At 33.4% G+C, this 18,654-nt stretch overlaps 1 protein-coding gene across 5 annotated transcripts in view; it reads right to left on the minus strand.

Annotated features, from left to right (window-relative positions):
- Epha6 (EPH receptor A6) overlaps window positions 1-18,654 on the minus strand; it is a 792,729-nt gene that overhangs the window by 247,008 nt on the left and 527,067 nt on the right. For all 5 annotated transcript variants that reach the window (XM_078044415.1, XM_040270502.2, XM_005336763.4 and 2 more), the window contains 3 exons: window positions 9,094-9,202; window positions 5,513-5,583; window positions 2,239-2,364 (listed from right to left, as the gene is read on the minus strand). In XM_078044415.1, coding sequence (XP_077900541.1) covers window positions 2,239-2,364; window positions 5,513-5,583; window positions 9,094-9,202 — 306 coding nt within the window. The remainder of the gene's footprint in view (window positions 1-2,238; window positions 2,365-5,512; window positions 5,584-9,093; window positions 9,203-18,654) is intronic.

Raw genomic sequence — 18,654 nt, forward strand, 5'->3', positions numbered from 1 at the left:
ACACTAATGGAATTACCTAGTACTAGGAGTAGCACAAAGACGAACCCTAGGTTACAACAGCTTTGTCTTATAGAGTGCTTTTATTTCAAAGATAGACAGTAAAAGGACTCTTAGTATATTGTTTGAAAGTTGAAATAGTCAAAGATGAATACAAATTTTAAAAAGAGACACTAACACTCAGGCCTGACTACATAGTTTCAATATTCTGTCTTTGCCAAATGAGTGATGTCCCATATAACTCAAGATCGGGAAATACTGGTAAATATAATATTAAGATAGTCCCTTTAGTAGTTTTTTTTGTAGAATCTGTTTCACCTTTTTCTGTGGGGGCAGTATTTATATTTTGATTAGGAGAAAAACCCCAAAACTGGAAGAAAAGTTTAATTTCTTTATATCATTTTTACTTCAATAATTGATTTTTTCCTTTCAACATTATGACTTCAGACACTGATTTTTAATTTATTGACAAAGTGTTACAATAGAAAATGCTTCTACTATACTATATGAGTACTGAACCATGTGGATGAAAGGCCATGTCACTTTTCCAAGGGGTTAGAAGAAGAAAGACAAATATAGTGTACAATGGAAACTAATCACTCTCCTTTCCATTCTACTGTCTAAATAAAACAACCTCCCCAAACAAAATGAATTTAATGCAGTCACTCTTTGCAATTATGCCTACTGGTGCTCTTTGTTCAGCTGAAGAAGTAAATGGAGAAACTGGTTCTATTCTGGGTCTTTAATCTTTCTGATATGGCAGCCTCTTTGGCAGAGAGCATGAGGATCAAATATACAGGACCCCTGTGTCAGCACTCAGAGGAACATCTGTCTGGTCATGCAGGATATAAGGCTATCCACTTTTGCATACAGAATGCAACAACTCAAGGAGAACTCTCTCCCAAAGTCCTAGGAATTCTTGAGGTAGTGCTAGTACCTAAGAAATTTGGTTTCATTCATGAGCAGGTGATGTATGAGTTCAGAGGAACCCTACAGTAAGTTTAATGCGCTGTTGTCAATATCTTAAAATTCTTAATGTTCCAACAAGAGACTCTGCATTTTCCCTTTGCACTGGATGCTGCAAATTATGTAACCTGACCTTCTGAGGGAGAAGGGCTTTAAAAGGGGAAAATTGCTTTCTTTTGGCCTTTGCAAAGACCTGAAAGCTGGTTGGAATGACCCCACTTGGGTATACTCTATTTTCTTCAAAGGATAACTCCTATTCAGGTTTTGAAAAAATCTATACTCCCCTTCAAGATCCAGTCTCCCTTCTCTATTTTATGAAGACATTCTGTGCATTCTACAACCTCTTCAGCTGCATCCATAGTTGCTTTGTCAGTGATTATATTTCCAAACTATCTAGTGTGTATCCATTTGATTATATGTGCATTTGAACCATTGAGATGTGAATAGATGTATTTCCAATTTCCAGGATACTGCCTCAAAGACAAAGATGAAGAGACTGAACTCTTTATCCTTCCTCTAAGGTGGAAGGTCTTTGACCATATTAGGGAAGGCAGAGGAAGGAGTAAAGGAACTGGGGTCCCTGCAAGACCTTCAGAACTAGGGCTCCTCTGCTAGCACTGACTACTCACTTTGGGTCAAGGACTTGAAAGAGGAGTCAGCCTTTATTCTTGAGAGCCTTTATCATTTAAGCTTAGCTCTGGCATAATCAAGATACAACATAAATACTTGTGGGCTGATTTATACTTAATTTGCATTTACCTAGAACAGCTGAATAACTATTCAGAGTATTGGAATAGCCTACATAGGAAGAATTATCAATTTACCTTAAATGATATAAAACTATATTGAACCGAATTTTACCTTCAGTGATTCTCAGAACACTTCTGAGTCTTGAAGAGCCTCAAGGTCATCATTATGAATATTAATTACAGTGGGAGTCTATAAATGTTGAGGCTTAAGTAAATCTATAATAACCTATGACAAACTCCTGAAATTGCATTTTCAAAATAAATTCCGGAAGCACTCTAGTTTCACTGTAATTTATCTTCCTTATGAGAGAAGACTATAGGATGTTAAAAATAACTTTTGTGAAACTTCTTGTTGTTGGAAACTAAAAATGGACATTTATACTTTAAAGAAATAGCATAACAAATATAATTTTCCTCCTTAAAATTTTTAAATGACCAAAATATTCAAATTTAAAATGTTATGTTGTTAATCAGTTACAAAGCCATTAAGCCATCACATATTCAAAAGTATAGATTTTGCGTTTACCTGCTCCAATAACTCTTTCGATGCGAATTCTGGAAGGATCTATCTCTTTTGCAAATTCATGGACTGCTAGGGATGGGTCTTCATAGGTATCTGGATCAATGTAAGTTTTAACTCCTGGGAAACGCACTGCAACAAAAATAAAAGATTGATTTAGTTTAAGAATATTTTAGTAGTCATACATCTTGTGAATGTGTAAAAAGAGGAGTCATGTACTGAAATAGTCAGTCTAGTCTTGTTACATGAATTCTTCTCTTTTCCTGATTCCCTTCTTCTCTTCCCTCCTTTAAAGCTTGGACTGCTTGCATTTATTTACCATACAGTGTAAATGAGTGGGTAGTTTCATAGAATCACTGATGGTTCCAAGAAAACACATCAGCTTACTCATCCACTAGAAGAAGACCCATACATTTCATACTTCTCTAGTCAGAGTGTGGGGAAATGAGGCATTACTCACCCCCAATAAGCTAGCACCATAGGGTCCTTCAAAAACACTAGATTTTTGTGAACTTATAAACATTTATACGAAATAGCATAACAAAAATAAGTTTACTCCTGTACTGTGGTCTCTGTTTTCTAGAAACTCTGTCAATAGAACAGAATAGAAGTCAGTGACAGGAAGGGCCACTACTGATACAGGCCTTTCCTGTGTACTCTGAGTTGCCTTCACAGCCAGACTGCTAATGTCTTGCAAAGGACCAGCTAGCTTCTCTAACCTGGTGGGAAGGGTGGGCACCAAGCGCCCAGATCTTGTCATTGGTGGTACAGCTGCTGCTGTGTCTCTGGTGGGGATGGAGTGTTCACAGCCCACCAGTAATTGGGATGAGTAGGGCTGGTTAGAAAACGTGAACACATGGCTGCCAGTTCATTTGTGAATGCCTGAAGTCACAGACTGCCTGTGAATACCCTTCTGTTTTGTCATTGATTTCTGTTTTCTGCTTTAGATTGCTTGCTCTTGGAGTACAGATCATTTCTTATGTATTTGTGTACCTTTTCGATATCTTCTGTATGGTTCTCGAGGTAATAATCAAGTCTTTACTAAATAACAGGGATTAAAGGACCAAAGCTAAATTTGTGGTAGAGTGAATAGTACTCAGTTTTGTTACTACTTAGATTAAAAATCATATTAATCTAGAATTAAGTATTGTTTGGGGCTGCTTGGAAACATGCTTTTGCAAGAAAATCTGAAACAAAAGATAACAAAGTGAGTTTAGAAGAGGTGACTGAATGGCTATTATTAGCAGTAATTTGCTTCATTTATTCTTCATGCCCATTGCCTTCATTTATTACCTCCTGTCTACTGTCTTAGTGCTTGATATTCACTCACAAAAATATTAGTATTTCTCAAATAGCACCAGAAAAGCACATTTTCAAGTACACTTAGACCCGACACTGATTTGGAAATGCTATGCGTTTTATACTTCTCAAAGTTCAGATTGGAGGGAAGGAAAACAGAATCTCTACTTCCATTTCAAAGGCATTGGGATATTATTATAACAGTAAGAATTGTGATTTATAATTGAGTTCTGTAAACTCAAATCTGGTAGCTACTATTAGATGATTAGCAGCATCTAACTGGATATACGGACATGCTGAAAATACCGCTTTAAGCACAGAAAACAAGTCTTATTTAATAACTCACACATAGTTCTAATAATGAAACCATTCAATTATTTATGATGACACACATTTCTATAGAATACACTGATTAGTTAATATTACTTTCTTTCTTGTAAATACAATGTATGTAATATAGGGAAAAAAAATGACCAAGCTTAGTTTAGATTTTACATTATCTGGTTACTAACTGATTTATTACTTTTTCACATTTTTTATTGGTACAGTTTAATTCTATATAATGGTGAAGTTTGTTGTTACATATTCATACATGCACAGAACATAACACTATAATTTGGCCAACATCATTCCTAGTTACTAACTATTTTAACTTATACCCTGTCTTCTAACATCAGTTTAGGTTTTTTTTTTTTTTTCCTATCTCCTTGGCTGCCTCACGTTATTTTCAATGCTTCTTGCTGTGCCCATCTGGTTTAGTTTATGCTAAACTGGTACTTAGAAAACAGATAATAAATACCCTAGGAGCACCTTTCCCCTTGGCATCTCAGTACTAAATGTCCTGCAGTGAATCTTAAGGTTGCCCAGCGTAAGTCATCTGCCCAGGTGTCTGGATCCATGCTTCTGCAATCTGTTTTACAGTGTTTCCAGGTCATCTCATGCCAGATATTGGCTCTCTCAGCTCTGACAGAGTAGTGAGACTCAAATTTATTGTAAAAAAGAACAACCTGTGAGAGTTTCTAAAACTGCATGTGTCTTAGTCCTAACCCGGACCTTCCCAGTCAAACCTTGGGGAGTCAGGGTGAACATTCTATTTCAGGTGATCCATAGAATACTCTAAAAAATCACATTAGCCTTAGGAATAGTCCTAAATCATCTCACTGATTTTTAATATCCTGACTTAAAGCCCTTTCTCTCTTGAAAAAGGACATAGATTGGAAAGTACCTTATTCTTTTTGTTTTTTCTTATTTCTTTTTTTTTTTTGAAATTAAAGATGAGTTTAAATAGTTAAAGGAATTGCTTCTTGTATTATCTCTGTACTGTAGTTAATTGGAGAAACACCCCTTTCTTGTTAATTCAGTGTCTCATGATAGAGAAATTCTCTTGAAAGCAGTGTGGAATTTTTAGGTGGATGTGGAGGTGGGTGTTAGGGAGGAGAGATGGCAATTATCAAACCAACTATAGTGGCAATTACAGCTTGCTTGGGAAGAGATCCTCAAATGAGTGTAACTGTGTAGTCAGTGCAAGGATTCCTTACATATTCTAAAATTTAGAGAGCTGATGAATAATAAATTGTTTTGTTATATGTTTAAATGATGACAGTCCCTACGAGAAGGAATAAAGATCCCTTAATATCTCTGTATCTCAGCTACTAAATAAAATGGATGCTGATTCTGGAGCCATTGTGAGTAGTAAATAACTAGATATAATCAGTCATATTATATTTTTAGCAAATTCAGTCTGTTGTGTTTTCCAGCAAGCAGAACTGGGAAATAGGTAATGCAATTTAATGAGAAGCAGGTGCAATTTCTACCAACAAACCTGGAAACCAGATGACAGCTTTAAAACTAGAAGCTTAGAAGTGTTTTTGTTGTTGCTATTGTTGTTTGCTTCCTCAACTCAAAGGATATAAGTTTGAAATAAACTCTTGAAGTGCTGGAACAGTGAAAAATAATGCTAGAGAGTCACCACACTACTTACAATGCCCATTCTGCAACTGGTTTCTTCTCTTCTCTTCTGACTTCATCTTAGCCTTTATGTACCACTGACACCTTTTAAAAAAGCAAACAGAAACTTATTTTTAAGAATTATGTGGGCTAAAAACCAAAAGTAATTAAAATAGATATTATTTATAGACAAAGTTTATGCTATAAAGACCACTTTTAAGAATATCTTTACAATATGAGCAATATTACTTATCTTTATAATATGCACACATTGTGATATACATCAAGATTAGCCCATATAAGTGAAGTCATTTGATCCAAAAGACAGGACTCATGTTTTTATAATATGCATAACCATCATTTCTTTCTTGTATGAGTTTATAAGAAGTTTTTAAAAGTCAAAATGAAAAAAAAAGATTTTGTGTCAGAATTGCAGAAGTTTAGGCAGGCATCTTCCATTGTTCAATGCTAACCAATATGATGGTTTTCTTTCTTTAATAATTGAAATCTGGTGGAAGAATATTCTGTTCTCTCACTGGATAACTTGGTTCCCATGACTTCTTCAATACAAATAAATTCACTAACATCTGTATGATCTAATAGTTCATCAAACTGCTCATTCCAGTTGGTTAAACTGAATATATCTCTGGTACACAATACAATCTTCCACTGTGAATTTTGCCTCAAATTCTCTGCAAGCTGAGTCTGGATCAAAATGTCTTAAAGATTTCATAGGATAATTTTCAGTGTGTGCTCCTTTACCAACCAGCATAAGAGATACTTCAAAATGATTTTTTTCTTATGTAATTCAAATTGTTCTCTCCAGTGTGCAGAATATTGAAGTGGCTTCTGATGTCATAAAAATCGGCAAATGTAGAAATTGAAAGCTGAGAATAATTTGGTATAATTTTTCTTTATCATCAAGTTCTCTTTTTAAGTGTTATTCATTTTCTGCTCCAAATATCAAATAAAGGTATCATTTGAGTCCTTTTATTAAGTTTATCAGGCAAAGTTATTTAACCTACAAAGATTGTAATACTTTACAATTATTATGTTTAAGTTTTAAGGCAATACTTTCTGATATCTTCATAAAATGCTTTTCTACATATGTATGTGTTATTCAAATCATTATTTACTGAATTATTTTATGGAAAATAATGCCTTAACCAATGTTCCACAAATCATATGTAATATAACTTGTAAATTACATTTAATTTTGCTATAGGTTGAATCACTGTTAAATAAAATATCATGTAATATAATTTCCATGATGAATGGAGTTGTTTTTCCCTATTGGGGATAAATATGATACTGCTGTTAAATAAAATCATATTTTTATGAGAGTACCTCAAATTTCTTTGAAGGAACTTTCCAAATGGAAAATAAGTATCTTTATAAATCAAATTTAACCATTCTGTTTAAATCATCACAGTCTAGTTAACATGGTATAATTTGTGTCTTTGGAGTTAAGATTTTTTTATCTGACCTTAGTTTACTTCCATAATTTAATAAGCTTTCTGGGCTCCAAAGCATATTGTCTGTAAACAGGGTGCAATTTCATGATAAATGGAAAATTTTCAAGAAATGCGTGCCCTCAAATTAACAGAGATTGGGAAGAATTTATGAGACAGAGGGCATAGGATAATACAGTAAGGTTTATTATTCTAAACATTTCCATAATAAGATTTGGTAAACATGTAGTAATTTTTTGCAAGTTGGTGTTTTTAACTTAACCCAATTGTCATTGCGGCTTCCCATACAACAAAATGCTTTATTTATTTTCCTTTTCCAGTCTGGTACCTTTAACCTCACTGCAACTTTCTTTCATTTGTCTCCACCCCCAGCCATCATTATCTCCTGATCCCTCTCCTTGTGTCAGAGTCTTATGTAAAATTAAAAGAATTTCAGCATGTTTTTCAGTACAAAAAAAAAAAAAAAAAAAAAAAAAAACAGCCTCCACCAGTATGTACACTTTTTATTCTTGGTTTCTATGATTGGTGGGTCCCTGAGGGTGGTTAAGGTTTTTCTAGGCTGTGTTTGCTTTAGGCTTGAATATTCTGTCTTCAACCCCAAAATTTGTGTTTCATTCATTATAAAAGAAACGTTGTATCTAAGCTATGCTGATGGCAAAGTGCTATCATAGGTTAGCTCTCAGAATAAAGGGAGAGAGTTGAAGGGGGAACGCTGGCAACATGATGTGGAAACACTAGTATTTTTACTAGGATAAACTTATTCTTTCTTAAGTTATGTAAAAGGAGGTTTGTTATGATGAAATCTTTGATAGCAGTTGTACTAGGGACTCAAAATGATAAGAGTTGTCTAAGTACTTGTGCACTTATTTATCTATACCTTGAAGTCTGTTGTCAATATTGTAGGTGACTTTTTATTTATGCATATATCCTAGCTTAAAACTCAAAGGACTTGGTGGTATTTTCTTTCTTATTAGGGAAACCTATTTTATAATTGATTTCAATAATTGAGTACAATTGTTAAATGAATTTTAATAAAACATAGGTATCTCGGCAGAGTGTCTTAAATTAGTAAAACAAAGATTGTTTATAAACAATCTGACAGTACTATTTATTATTCCTGGTTTTTTTTTCTGTTTTTTATCAGATACTATCAGAAACTAGGTGTGCTGATAGGGTTTGTACACTTTACCTAATGTTAGCATGGATGTACACTGTTTGGCTGGCCTTACTTCAGTTTTAAGTCACAGCATTGGTATTTTGCTGTACGTGTATGTAACAAATTACTCTAAAAACTCTTGAGGTATTTTGTGCCCCTACTGATATCTATATCAATTATTTCTCTTTATAGAAGTGATCTGAAGATATTTATGATTTCTGAAAGAAGTCGTGGTTAAATATCAAGGGTTAATAAGATATAACACTTGCATTTTAAAATAATTTTCTACATACTCATTCTTCTTTCTGAATTGTCAATGTCTATATCACAGTAATAATCATCAATTATATTTAAAAATCAATAATCAATGCTTTTAGTGTATTAAATTATCATAGCAAACCTATATGAAAATATAAAGCTAAGATTCAGATGGGTGAAGGACTCTGACCACTAGTCAGGATTCAAATCTAGGTCTTTTGCTATTTTATAGCTATCATTACTTTACATTTCCATCCATCTTACCCTAAGGTAGAGAAACACCATAATTATAAATCCAATTAACACTATTATACTAAGAACAGTTTTAATATCTAATTGATAGAAAGTCGCACTTTTGTAATACTAAGTTTTTAAACAGCTTTTATATAAATTGTTTGCTCTGCAATTTTTTTTCTAGAAAAATATCTTTTACGATATCATTTTATTTTAGTAAATGAAAAACTCAGAAGTAACTTAAAGAGTACAAACTCATCATTCACAGATTTCACACTTCTTTTACCAAGTCATTGTGTGCTCTTGTGCTCAGGGGCTTGTTGACACCAAGGACTAATGATGGAAGCCATGTGCTGCGTAAAGCTCTCTATCCCCTGATCTGTCAGGATTGTTCTTTGGCTCAGCTGTGCATTGCTACACTTAAAAGCATTTAAATACACAGTGTATAAAAGAGTGGATAATCAGAAATCTTGAAAATACATCTGTTTCCGTTACCTGCCAGTGATTAAGAAGAACAAAGTAAGGATGACCAAAAGGGTGAATCCCCCAACCGCGGCAGTAGCGATCACCAGAATTTGCCCTTGTTCTGCTGCCATATCAGAAGCTGAAACACAGAAGGGTAATATTAAAATTTACCCAAATTTATGTTAAACATAGTACCTGTTTGAAAATATGGTAATGGATACCAAACAAGCCCAACATATTTTGCCTTTGTTTCGGAATTCATATATAGGATGCTAACCCCAAATACATGAGCTTTGTCTAAGGGATGAAGAGTTGAGGTCATCACCCACCACAATAGCACTTCTTCTTTCCTATAAAAAATATGAAAAAAATAGACTTATTCTTAGTACCCTACATTTTAAGATTAAATATGTGTTACAGAATTAAACAAAAAGGTTTTGTTTTATATAATTGCTTATTTTAATCTCCTTTAAAACCTTTAAGCCAGTATACAAGGCTTCATGGACTGTTCCATTATCTGTTTCTAAAAAGTAGCAAGACTGTTCTCTCATTCCTTTCAAGAATGATCTTCTAAAGATAGCCTCTTCAACAAATGGTGCTGGGAAAACTGAAAATTCATATGTAGGAAAATGAAATTGAATCCCTGTCTTTCATCCTGCACAAAACTCAAAGTGTATCAAGGGCCTAGTAGACCCTGCACCCACTAGAAGAAAATGTAGGCCCAATTCTCCATCATGTTGGCTTAGGAACTGACTTTATCAACAAGACTCCTAATGCATAAGAAGTAAAATTAATATCAATAAAAGGTATGGTATCAAACTAAAAAGCTTCTTCCTAACAAAGGAAACAACTAAGAACATAAACAGAATGGGAGAAAATCTTTGCCACCTCAGTTAAAGCATTAATCTCCAGGGTATAAAATAACTCAAAAAACTTAATAACCCCAAATCAAATAACCCAATTAATAAATAGACAAAGGAATGGAACACATACTTCACAGAAGAAGAAATATAAATGGTCAGCAAATATATAAAAAAAGTTCAACATCTCTAGCAACTAGAGAAATGCAAATTAAAACTACACTGATATTCCATCTCACTCCAGACAGAATGACAATTATAAAGAACAGAAGTTAACAATAAATATTGGCAAGGATGTGGGGAAGCAAACTGGTACAACTACTCTGGAAAGCAGTATGGAGATTTCTCATAAAAGTTGGAATGGAAATACCATTTGACCCAAGTATTCCACTCCTCATTATATACTCAAGGGACTTAAAATCAGCATACTATAGTGACACAGCCATATCATTGTTTATAGCAGTTCGAGGCACAGTAGGCAAGGTATGGAACCAATGTAGGTGGGCTTTAAGAGATGAATGGATAAAGAAAATGTGGTATATACATACAATGGAATATTACTCAGCAATAAAGAAGAATTAAATTATGGAATTTGCCAGTAAATGGATGAAAGTGGAGACTGCTATGCTAAGTGAAATAAGCCAATTCCAAAAAAACAAATTTCTCTGGAATGTAACCACCATTTGACCCAGTTATCCCACTCCTCAATATATACCCAAATGACTTAAAATCAGCATACTACACATCATTGTTTATAGCAGCTCCATGCACAGTAGACAAGGTATGGAACCAGAAAGTTCTTTCTGATATGCTGATGCTAATGCACAATAAGTGGGGGAGGGTTGGGGAAGAATAGAAATTCATTGGATTAGACAAAGGAGAATGAAGGAAAGTGGGGGATGGAATAGAAAAAACAGTAGAATGAATCCAATAGAACTTTCCTATGTTCATATATAAATACATGGTCAGTATAATCCCACATCATGTACAACCATGAGAATGGGATCCTAATTAGAATAAGTTATAATCCATTTATATATGTATAATATATTAAAAATACACTCTACTTTCATGTATATATGAAAAGATAAATTGAAAAATAAAAATAAGCTAACAATAAAAATTTAACACAACAAAAGAATGATCTTCTATATTTCATAGAACTAAGTTCACACATTAAATTTTTAAGTTTCTACCTGCCCAGCACAAGGAAATACACACACACACACACACTCACACACACACACACACACACACACACACATATTTAGATGTCTAAATATCCATATCTCTATTTATAAATAATCTACACATACATATAATGTATAACTAATAGGTGCATAAATGTTTGGCAGGAATTGGGAAAATTATATTTAAAATGTCATTTTTTGTTAAAAAAGATCAAATAACATATAGAACAAAATGATACTTTTTTCATTGACAAAACTTTTTTTTTTTCATGGTGCTGGAGATGAAACACAGGACCTTGTGCATGGTAGGGAAGAAAACTATCTTAATACTGCACGGAGTGCATATTTAACTAAACTTCCAACAATATTTCAAAATGTTAGTTCAATTTGTTTATTAATATTCCTCATTTTCTGTATTACTGAAACTTAATTCAAATAAAATTTTTATGGGATGGGATGAGAAACAGCATAAAAACAGAGGTAAGGAAATCGAAGCACAGAAAAAATGAAGAGCTTGCTCTCATAGGTGTATGACAAAATTCAGGTTTCCAACTTCTTGTTTTAATTCTTCTTCATATACTAAAATTCATAATAATAAATCAGTTATCAGTTTTCTATAATATTAAATAAATATCACCTTTTAATATTGCTTAAGCTATAGCTTGTTTTTATTTTGATTATTATAAATAAAAATATGTAAATCTCATAAGTCATAGAAAGTAAATTGAATTTAAAAATATATAATTACAAAGCAAACTGAACTGAGTATGGTAGTGCACACCTGTAATCTCAGTAACTTAGGAGGCTGAGGCAGGAAGAACACAAGTTCAAGGTTAGCCTTGGAAACTTAGGGAGACCCTGCACAGCACAAGGAAATACACACACACACACACACACACACACACACACAATAAAAATAAGAGTGCTTCTGAAAATAAGTAGATAAATAAATTTTAAAATACTAAATAATAAATAAAAAGGGATGTATCTCAGTGGTGGAGTACCCTGTGTTTTTCAGACACAAATGTGTGTGTGTTTATATATATATATATATATATATATATATATATATATATATATATATATATTCAGAATATTACAATCTCATAAAATGATATACCTACTAGAGAAAATCTAAACCTTCAGTGCTATTGTTGACCCATTAAGGAAATAGTCTGGTATTTAAGAGACTTTTAAAGAAATCCTAATGTAATAAAAACAAAATTTATATATGTTCCGTTTTCAGTAAGAAAAATATATTACACTTTGGAATTAGATTTTTGCCATCCCGATTTAATCAAGGTATTTTCAGGCAGTCTATTACAATGTTCAGTTTTTAGCTCATAATCTGTACCAAGACAAGTTAAATGTTGCACCTTATCCAAAACATAAGGTACTGAACCTTTTTTGTTTGGTCTTCACTGAATTTCCTAATCTTCAAAATAGCACTACTATCAGTGCCCCCAAATGTCACATTTCGCATTGAAAATTATAAAATAACAAATATTAAGAAGTTCTTGTTATAGAAAACAATATTAACTCATTGAAGATAAAGAAGATAGCATTTTAAAAGAAAACATTTTTTATGCAGCAACTGCTATGTTTACAAATTAATAATATTGTTCAAGAGTGTTGAACCTGAACCATATATTTTCACAGTGGTCAGACAGCTAGTAATTTATTGAAACCATATATCCAAAGTTCAGATGGGGAATAAGATTATGTAATTGGGTACCTTCTGAAAATCAGATTACTTTGCTATAGAAAATTGTGTTGATTTAAATAGTTTTACCAATATGTCTCCTTTTGCAAACTTCAATTATTTATTTATGAACATTTTAAATTAAATGTAATTGGATAACAGAATATTAAGTTGTGACACTTCAAAAAATGCATATTCCTGTATAATTGTTTCTTAAATTTCTATATTAGGAATCCTAAATAGTCCTCTATGGAGAGTAAAATATATAAGTAATCAAGTTATTTGAAAATAAGAGTGTTTAAGGAGGCACCCTGTTACAGTAGGAGCAAAATGTTATAGATGATGAGGCTGAGATTATTAGGAAAACACCACCAACATTCTCATCTTGATCAACAACAGTCACTATTTATTTTAATAGTCTTCTATGTTCCTAGCATAATTCATCAAGCTTCAGATTCACATGAAATTTATGTTCATAATCTTGATAGGTAGGTACTGCTATTATTCCTTCCATAATTAGTAACGTTACTTGTCTAACATTGCACCTATCATACACAGGAGAGCTAGCAATTCAAGTATTATCTGCCTCTGAGCCCTTGCTATTAATGGTACTTGAAACCACTTCACAAAAAGGAGAAACCACTAGAACTAGACCATTTGTTACATAAGCATAATTGTAGCCTTGCTTGACTTTGTTTTGATGTTTATAATGTTAAGAATGTTGGATTAAGCATTCACAAATCTTTTAGACCAATTTAAAAAATGTTATAAGTATAACAATAAATAAAATTTAAATACCATCTTTCAGACCAATTTTACTATATTGTGTGATCCACTAAGGCTATAATCAAATTTAGATTTGCTATATGGATATAAGAGAAATACCCAGGATCTATACTGAAACCCTTGGTCCTGACAGAGATAATTTCTAAGTTTTATTATATTAGTGTTGGTCTATCACAGAGTTCTGACTTCATCTCAGGATAAATTCCCAAACCCTCAACTTTTTACAAATGCCTCCAGTATATGTCTCCAGATTTATCATTTTCTAACCTTGATGAATTTCTCCCAGTGTCTTGACTGAGCCCAACTTTCTCTGCTGGTCAATTCCTATTCAGTCCTCCTTCATAAACATCACATCATTTGGGAAGCTTTCTTTTTGGCCGTTTAGATTTGCTTAGACCCCTTCTCCCCAGATAGATGTACCTCTGGTCCCTTTAATAACTTATACCAATAACATGATCATATTTTATTAAATTCCCTATTTTTTGTAAGCTTTTTTTCCTATTGGAAAGCAAATTCCATAAGGGCAGAGAATTGATTCACTATGGTATCTGTAGTGAGTTGAATGGTGACGCACCTTCCCTCTCCCCTCAAAAAGGGAATATATGAAAAAGTCTCAGTCACTCTGAATTATATACATGATCTAAAATACAATGATACATGTCCTTCTAAGAGACTGAAAAGGAGAAGACAAAGAGGAGAAGGTGATGTAAAGACAGGCAGACACTGGTGTTGTAGTACCACAAACTAAGAAACACGTGGAGACCCCAGAAGTTGAATGTGGTAAAGGATTCTCCATGAGAGCCTTTGGAGGGAGGATGTTTTGCCCTCCAGAACTATATTCTGTTGTTTTAAGACACACTTTTTGTGATAATTTGTTAACACAGCCCTAGGAAACTCATATAGTGTCCAACCTACAGGACATGCTTCATGGTATTAGCTTAATCGGTATTTTTTTTTTTTTTAGTGAATGAATTAATGATTGTTTGCATTGAACGAATTTGGAAAGAAATTGTTAGGTTAAACTCTAACCAATCCACATTCTCACACTTCCCTTGATGGATGAGGAAGATTAATCTGAAATGTAGCTATGCAATGTATCTGAAGAGAATCTACCACCTGATATTAATCATGAGAATCCTATTATTCTGTATGCTTGGATAAAATACTTCCTGGAAGGCAGAAACTACTGGAAAATTCTTACTTCCAAATTTTACTTAAGCTCAGAAATGTGAATATAAGGTTACTAATTCACTCAGTAAATATTAAGTATTTTATTTTATATGGTGCCAGGGATTGAACTCCGAGGCACTTAACCACTGGAGCGACATCCCTAGCCCTTTTTATTTTTTATTTTGAGACAGAGTCTCACTAAGTTGCTTAGGGCCTTGCTAAATTGCTGAGGCTTTGAACTTTCCATCTTCCTGCCTCAGCCTCCAGAGCTGTTGGGATTACAATCCTCTGCCACCAAGCCTAGCTATTAAGTAACTATTATATACCAAGCACGGAGGTAGATACCGGGGATACAGTGATGAACAAAATAGACACAGTTACTATGCTCATGGACTTATAGTTCAGTGGTGAATATAGGCAGTAAACAAAATATTTCAAGAAAAGCTATTGTTATAAAAAGGAACCTGGTGGGCTGGGGCTCAGTGGCAAAGCCCTTACCTAGCAGGTGTGAGGCAAAGGGTTCTATCCTCAGCACCACATAACAAATAAAGGCATTCTGTCCATCTACAACTACAAAAAACAAAAATTAAAAAAAAAGGAAACTGTAAAGTGATAGACAGACCATAGCAGTTAGTCAGCTGATCCATTAATTTGGAAGATATAATATGTTGGAAAGGAAGAGAATGAGGAGAAAGATAAAGAAATGCTTTGGAGCCAGAGACCCCACTGACTTGATTCATTTACATAGACACAAGCAAACCATAAAAATCACCAAGCAAATTGATTCAATAAAAATACAGTATAGCTACAAATCCCTCTGCTATAAAAACTTGTCTATAGTACTATTTATTTTTGCTATCCTGACAAAAAGTTTATTTTTAATTAGTTTTGTAGGGAAAATTTATAACTCACCCTCCTGAGTAGTACCCACAGAGAGCTAACTTTTCCTTAAAAAGAACCACAATGAAAATCATAGTAAGAAATGAAATTTATTTGTGATTAGCTGATTGGAAATGTTCTTTTGCTTAATGGATTGAGGTTGTCTTCTTGGAAAAAAAATTAAGTATGTTAAAACAGCATATTAACCACTGGAGCCACATCCCTAGCCCTTTTTATTTTTTATTTTGAGACAGAGTCTCACTAAGTTGCTTAGGGCCTTGCTAAATTGCTGAGGCTTTGAACTTTCCATCTTCCTGCCTCAGCCTCCAGAGCTGTTGGGATTACAATCCTCTGCCACCAAGCCTAGCTATTAAGTAACTAGAAAGTGTACTCCTTTGGAAAGGAGTACACTTCCTTAAAGGAAGCAATTATCCAAAAACATGTTGCAAAATTATTACTGAACAAGGACTTAGCACCCTAGCCGCTGCTTGATATAATTCAGATGACATTATTAAGTAAGGTTGGCTTTAGCTGTTTCCATTTAAAGAGGAAAAAGTGAAGTTCTTTACTTGGAATCAAAATACTTAAAAAAAATAGATTGCATGTCTTTAGGGAAGTATGTGAGGAAAGCAATTTGGCTATTTTTAACTGGAGAATTTTCTTCTATGGAGGCATATGATTTTGTCTCCCTGTAATCAAGATTATTCTAGTTTATATTTACATTTCAAAGTAAAATCTGTTATTTGTATTCTGTCTCATTTTCTGTGGAATAGCTTTTTAAAGTTAACTCTTTTCTGTTATGAACATCCTTTTAAAGTTATTGGAGACAGCAGTCATGAGATTTTTTAAAATAAATCATTTCTCAAAAATGCTGCCTGTTGAAATAAAATATCTTCATCATTTCACCAAAATGAATTCTTGCTATTTTTTGGCACAGTCAAAATATTAACAAAGTCATGAATTGACAATAGTCAATAAATAAATGCATTTTTAGGTTTATTTGCAACCAATACAGGAAAATTCTCCTCTCAGGTCATACATAGCAATCACTGTTAGCATAACCTTATGAGAATGAGAAGCACACGTGAATGTTCACAACCTAACACTATATAATGGAGACCAATTAATCTGCGCAATTTCAATACCATATGCTTAAGTAAACATGAGTAAGGGATACAAATGAAAGCTGAGGAAATGTTTCTCCTAGAAGAATATAACTCCTGTGACTTAGAAGATGAAATCACTATTATCTTGCCCATCTAGACTTAAAAGCATGTTACTCTCTTTGATTTTTCTACAATTCTGAGTCCCATGTCAAAATTTTCATCAGGTTTCATATCATGTTGTCTTTATATTTCCAATGGAATGGTCAAATTTCAGACTTCAGCTCCACGTGACAAAAACAGTTTTTTGATTTTCTGTTGGGTTGCCTTTCTAGAGTGTCTCTTCTAACTCCCTCCCATACTGTATAGCCAGATAATTATCCTACAACATAATATTTGAAAATATTTAGAATGTTTTCCATTGCCTAGAGGGTCAAATTATCCCTTACTGGTGTGTCTACCACCTCAGCGATTTCCAAGTATGAAACTTTGGAGGTAGCCCTCTTACAAGTCTCCCTTTGCCTTCCAGTTGTCGTCAGTACTGTCATCTGTACCTTTTAAGTATTCCTTAGATTTATCCCCAGACTCTCCAATTTCCATTGCTAATTAGGTATATATATATTATCACATTTATTTGAAATCAGTCAGCAGCCTCAGTGATGTAAAATGCAGTTGAGCAATAGCAAGTGAGACAAAAAATAAAAATAAAAAAAATCCTCTGGACATCCACTTGATGTTCACATATTAACAATGCACAGCTCATGCCAAAATAGAGCTTTGATTCCTTGTGCTTTTACTTTAGACATATTTATTGATTACCACGTTTACAAAATAGTACAATAGCAATAGATTAGAAATAACATGGTGGGGGTAGGTATCAGAAGAGAGAAAGCTGAGTAAAAGAGCACACTACTGGGAAGATTGGCAGAAGAGAGGAGGAAAGCAGAAAACATGACATCCCCAAATATACATCAGTCAGGAGTCAGAAATCAGAAATTTAAGATCCTAAAAAGTTCAACCCTACAGAATTCAAGGAGCAGCAAAGGACTTACTATGATTTAACTCTTCACATTGACAAGTTCATTCAAGGTCAATTAAAAACATAGTGAGATAAGTCCAAGACATTTTATTTAAAGGGCAGGAGTCTGTAGGTGCATGATTTGAAAGATATTTCTCTCTAACACAAAAGTTAAAAAATAATGCTTTTTAGAACAAATGCCTGGATGAAAAAAAAAATGATTCACTTTTTTTAGGGATTTTATATTTTATGTTAGAAATAATATATTTAGATATTTTCTACAACAAGGAATTGGCCTACTGCCTTACACGAGTTAGATATTAATAAATGCATATTGTTCATAAAAAAGAGATAAAGGATACATTTTAGACATAAATATAAAATATTTTTGGCTGAAGAATAGTATTCTTATTTGATTTACATGGCAATACTAATCCTTAAACATGTCTTAAGTTTCATAAATGATACCTCATAACTTGCATCACATTGATAAGTTAATAGAAGAAAGTAATGTGCATTAATTTTTTTCCTAAATAGTTCTGCCTAGGCTTTAAGTGAAATAAATACTAGAGAAACAGGCATAAATATTGTATTTATACTTTTGTTCTCATTCAATATTTGATGCTATCTACCAGTAGGAAAATATGTTTAAGGTTAGAAATGAAAGAGAGACTTGAGAGAGTCTCTGTTCCACTCAAGTCAGCTAATTACTGGGTTCTCAGCTGGGCAGAAACAATCAGATACCATCTCTGTTGCAGTGGAGACCTTAGCAGGGATTAAACTTATTTTCAGAATGTGATTTGACATTAATGCTTTTTGTACTGTTCTGCTGCTTCCCCTAAAACAATGCAATTCAGTACATCAAACTGTGGCTACACTGGAA

Source organism: Ictidomys tridecemlineatus, chromosome 3 (assembly GCF_052094955.1).
Source record: "Ictidomys tridecemlineatus isolate mIctTri1 chromosome 3, mIctTri1.hap1, whole genome shotgun sequence".
Lineage (NCBI taxonomy): Eukaryota > Metazoa > Chordata > Mammalia > Rodentia > Sciuridae > Ictidomys > Ictidomys tridecemlineatus.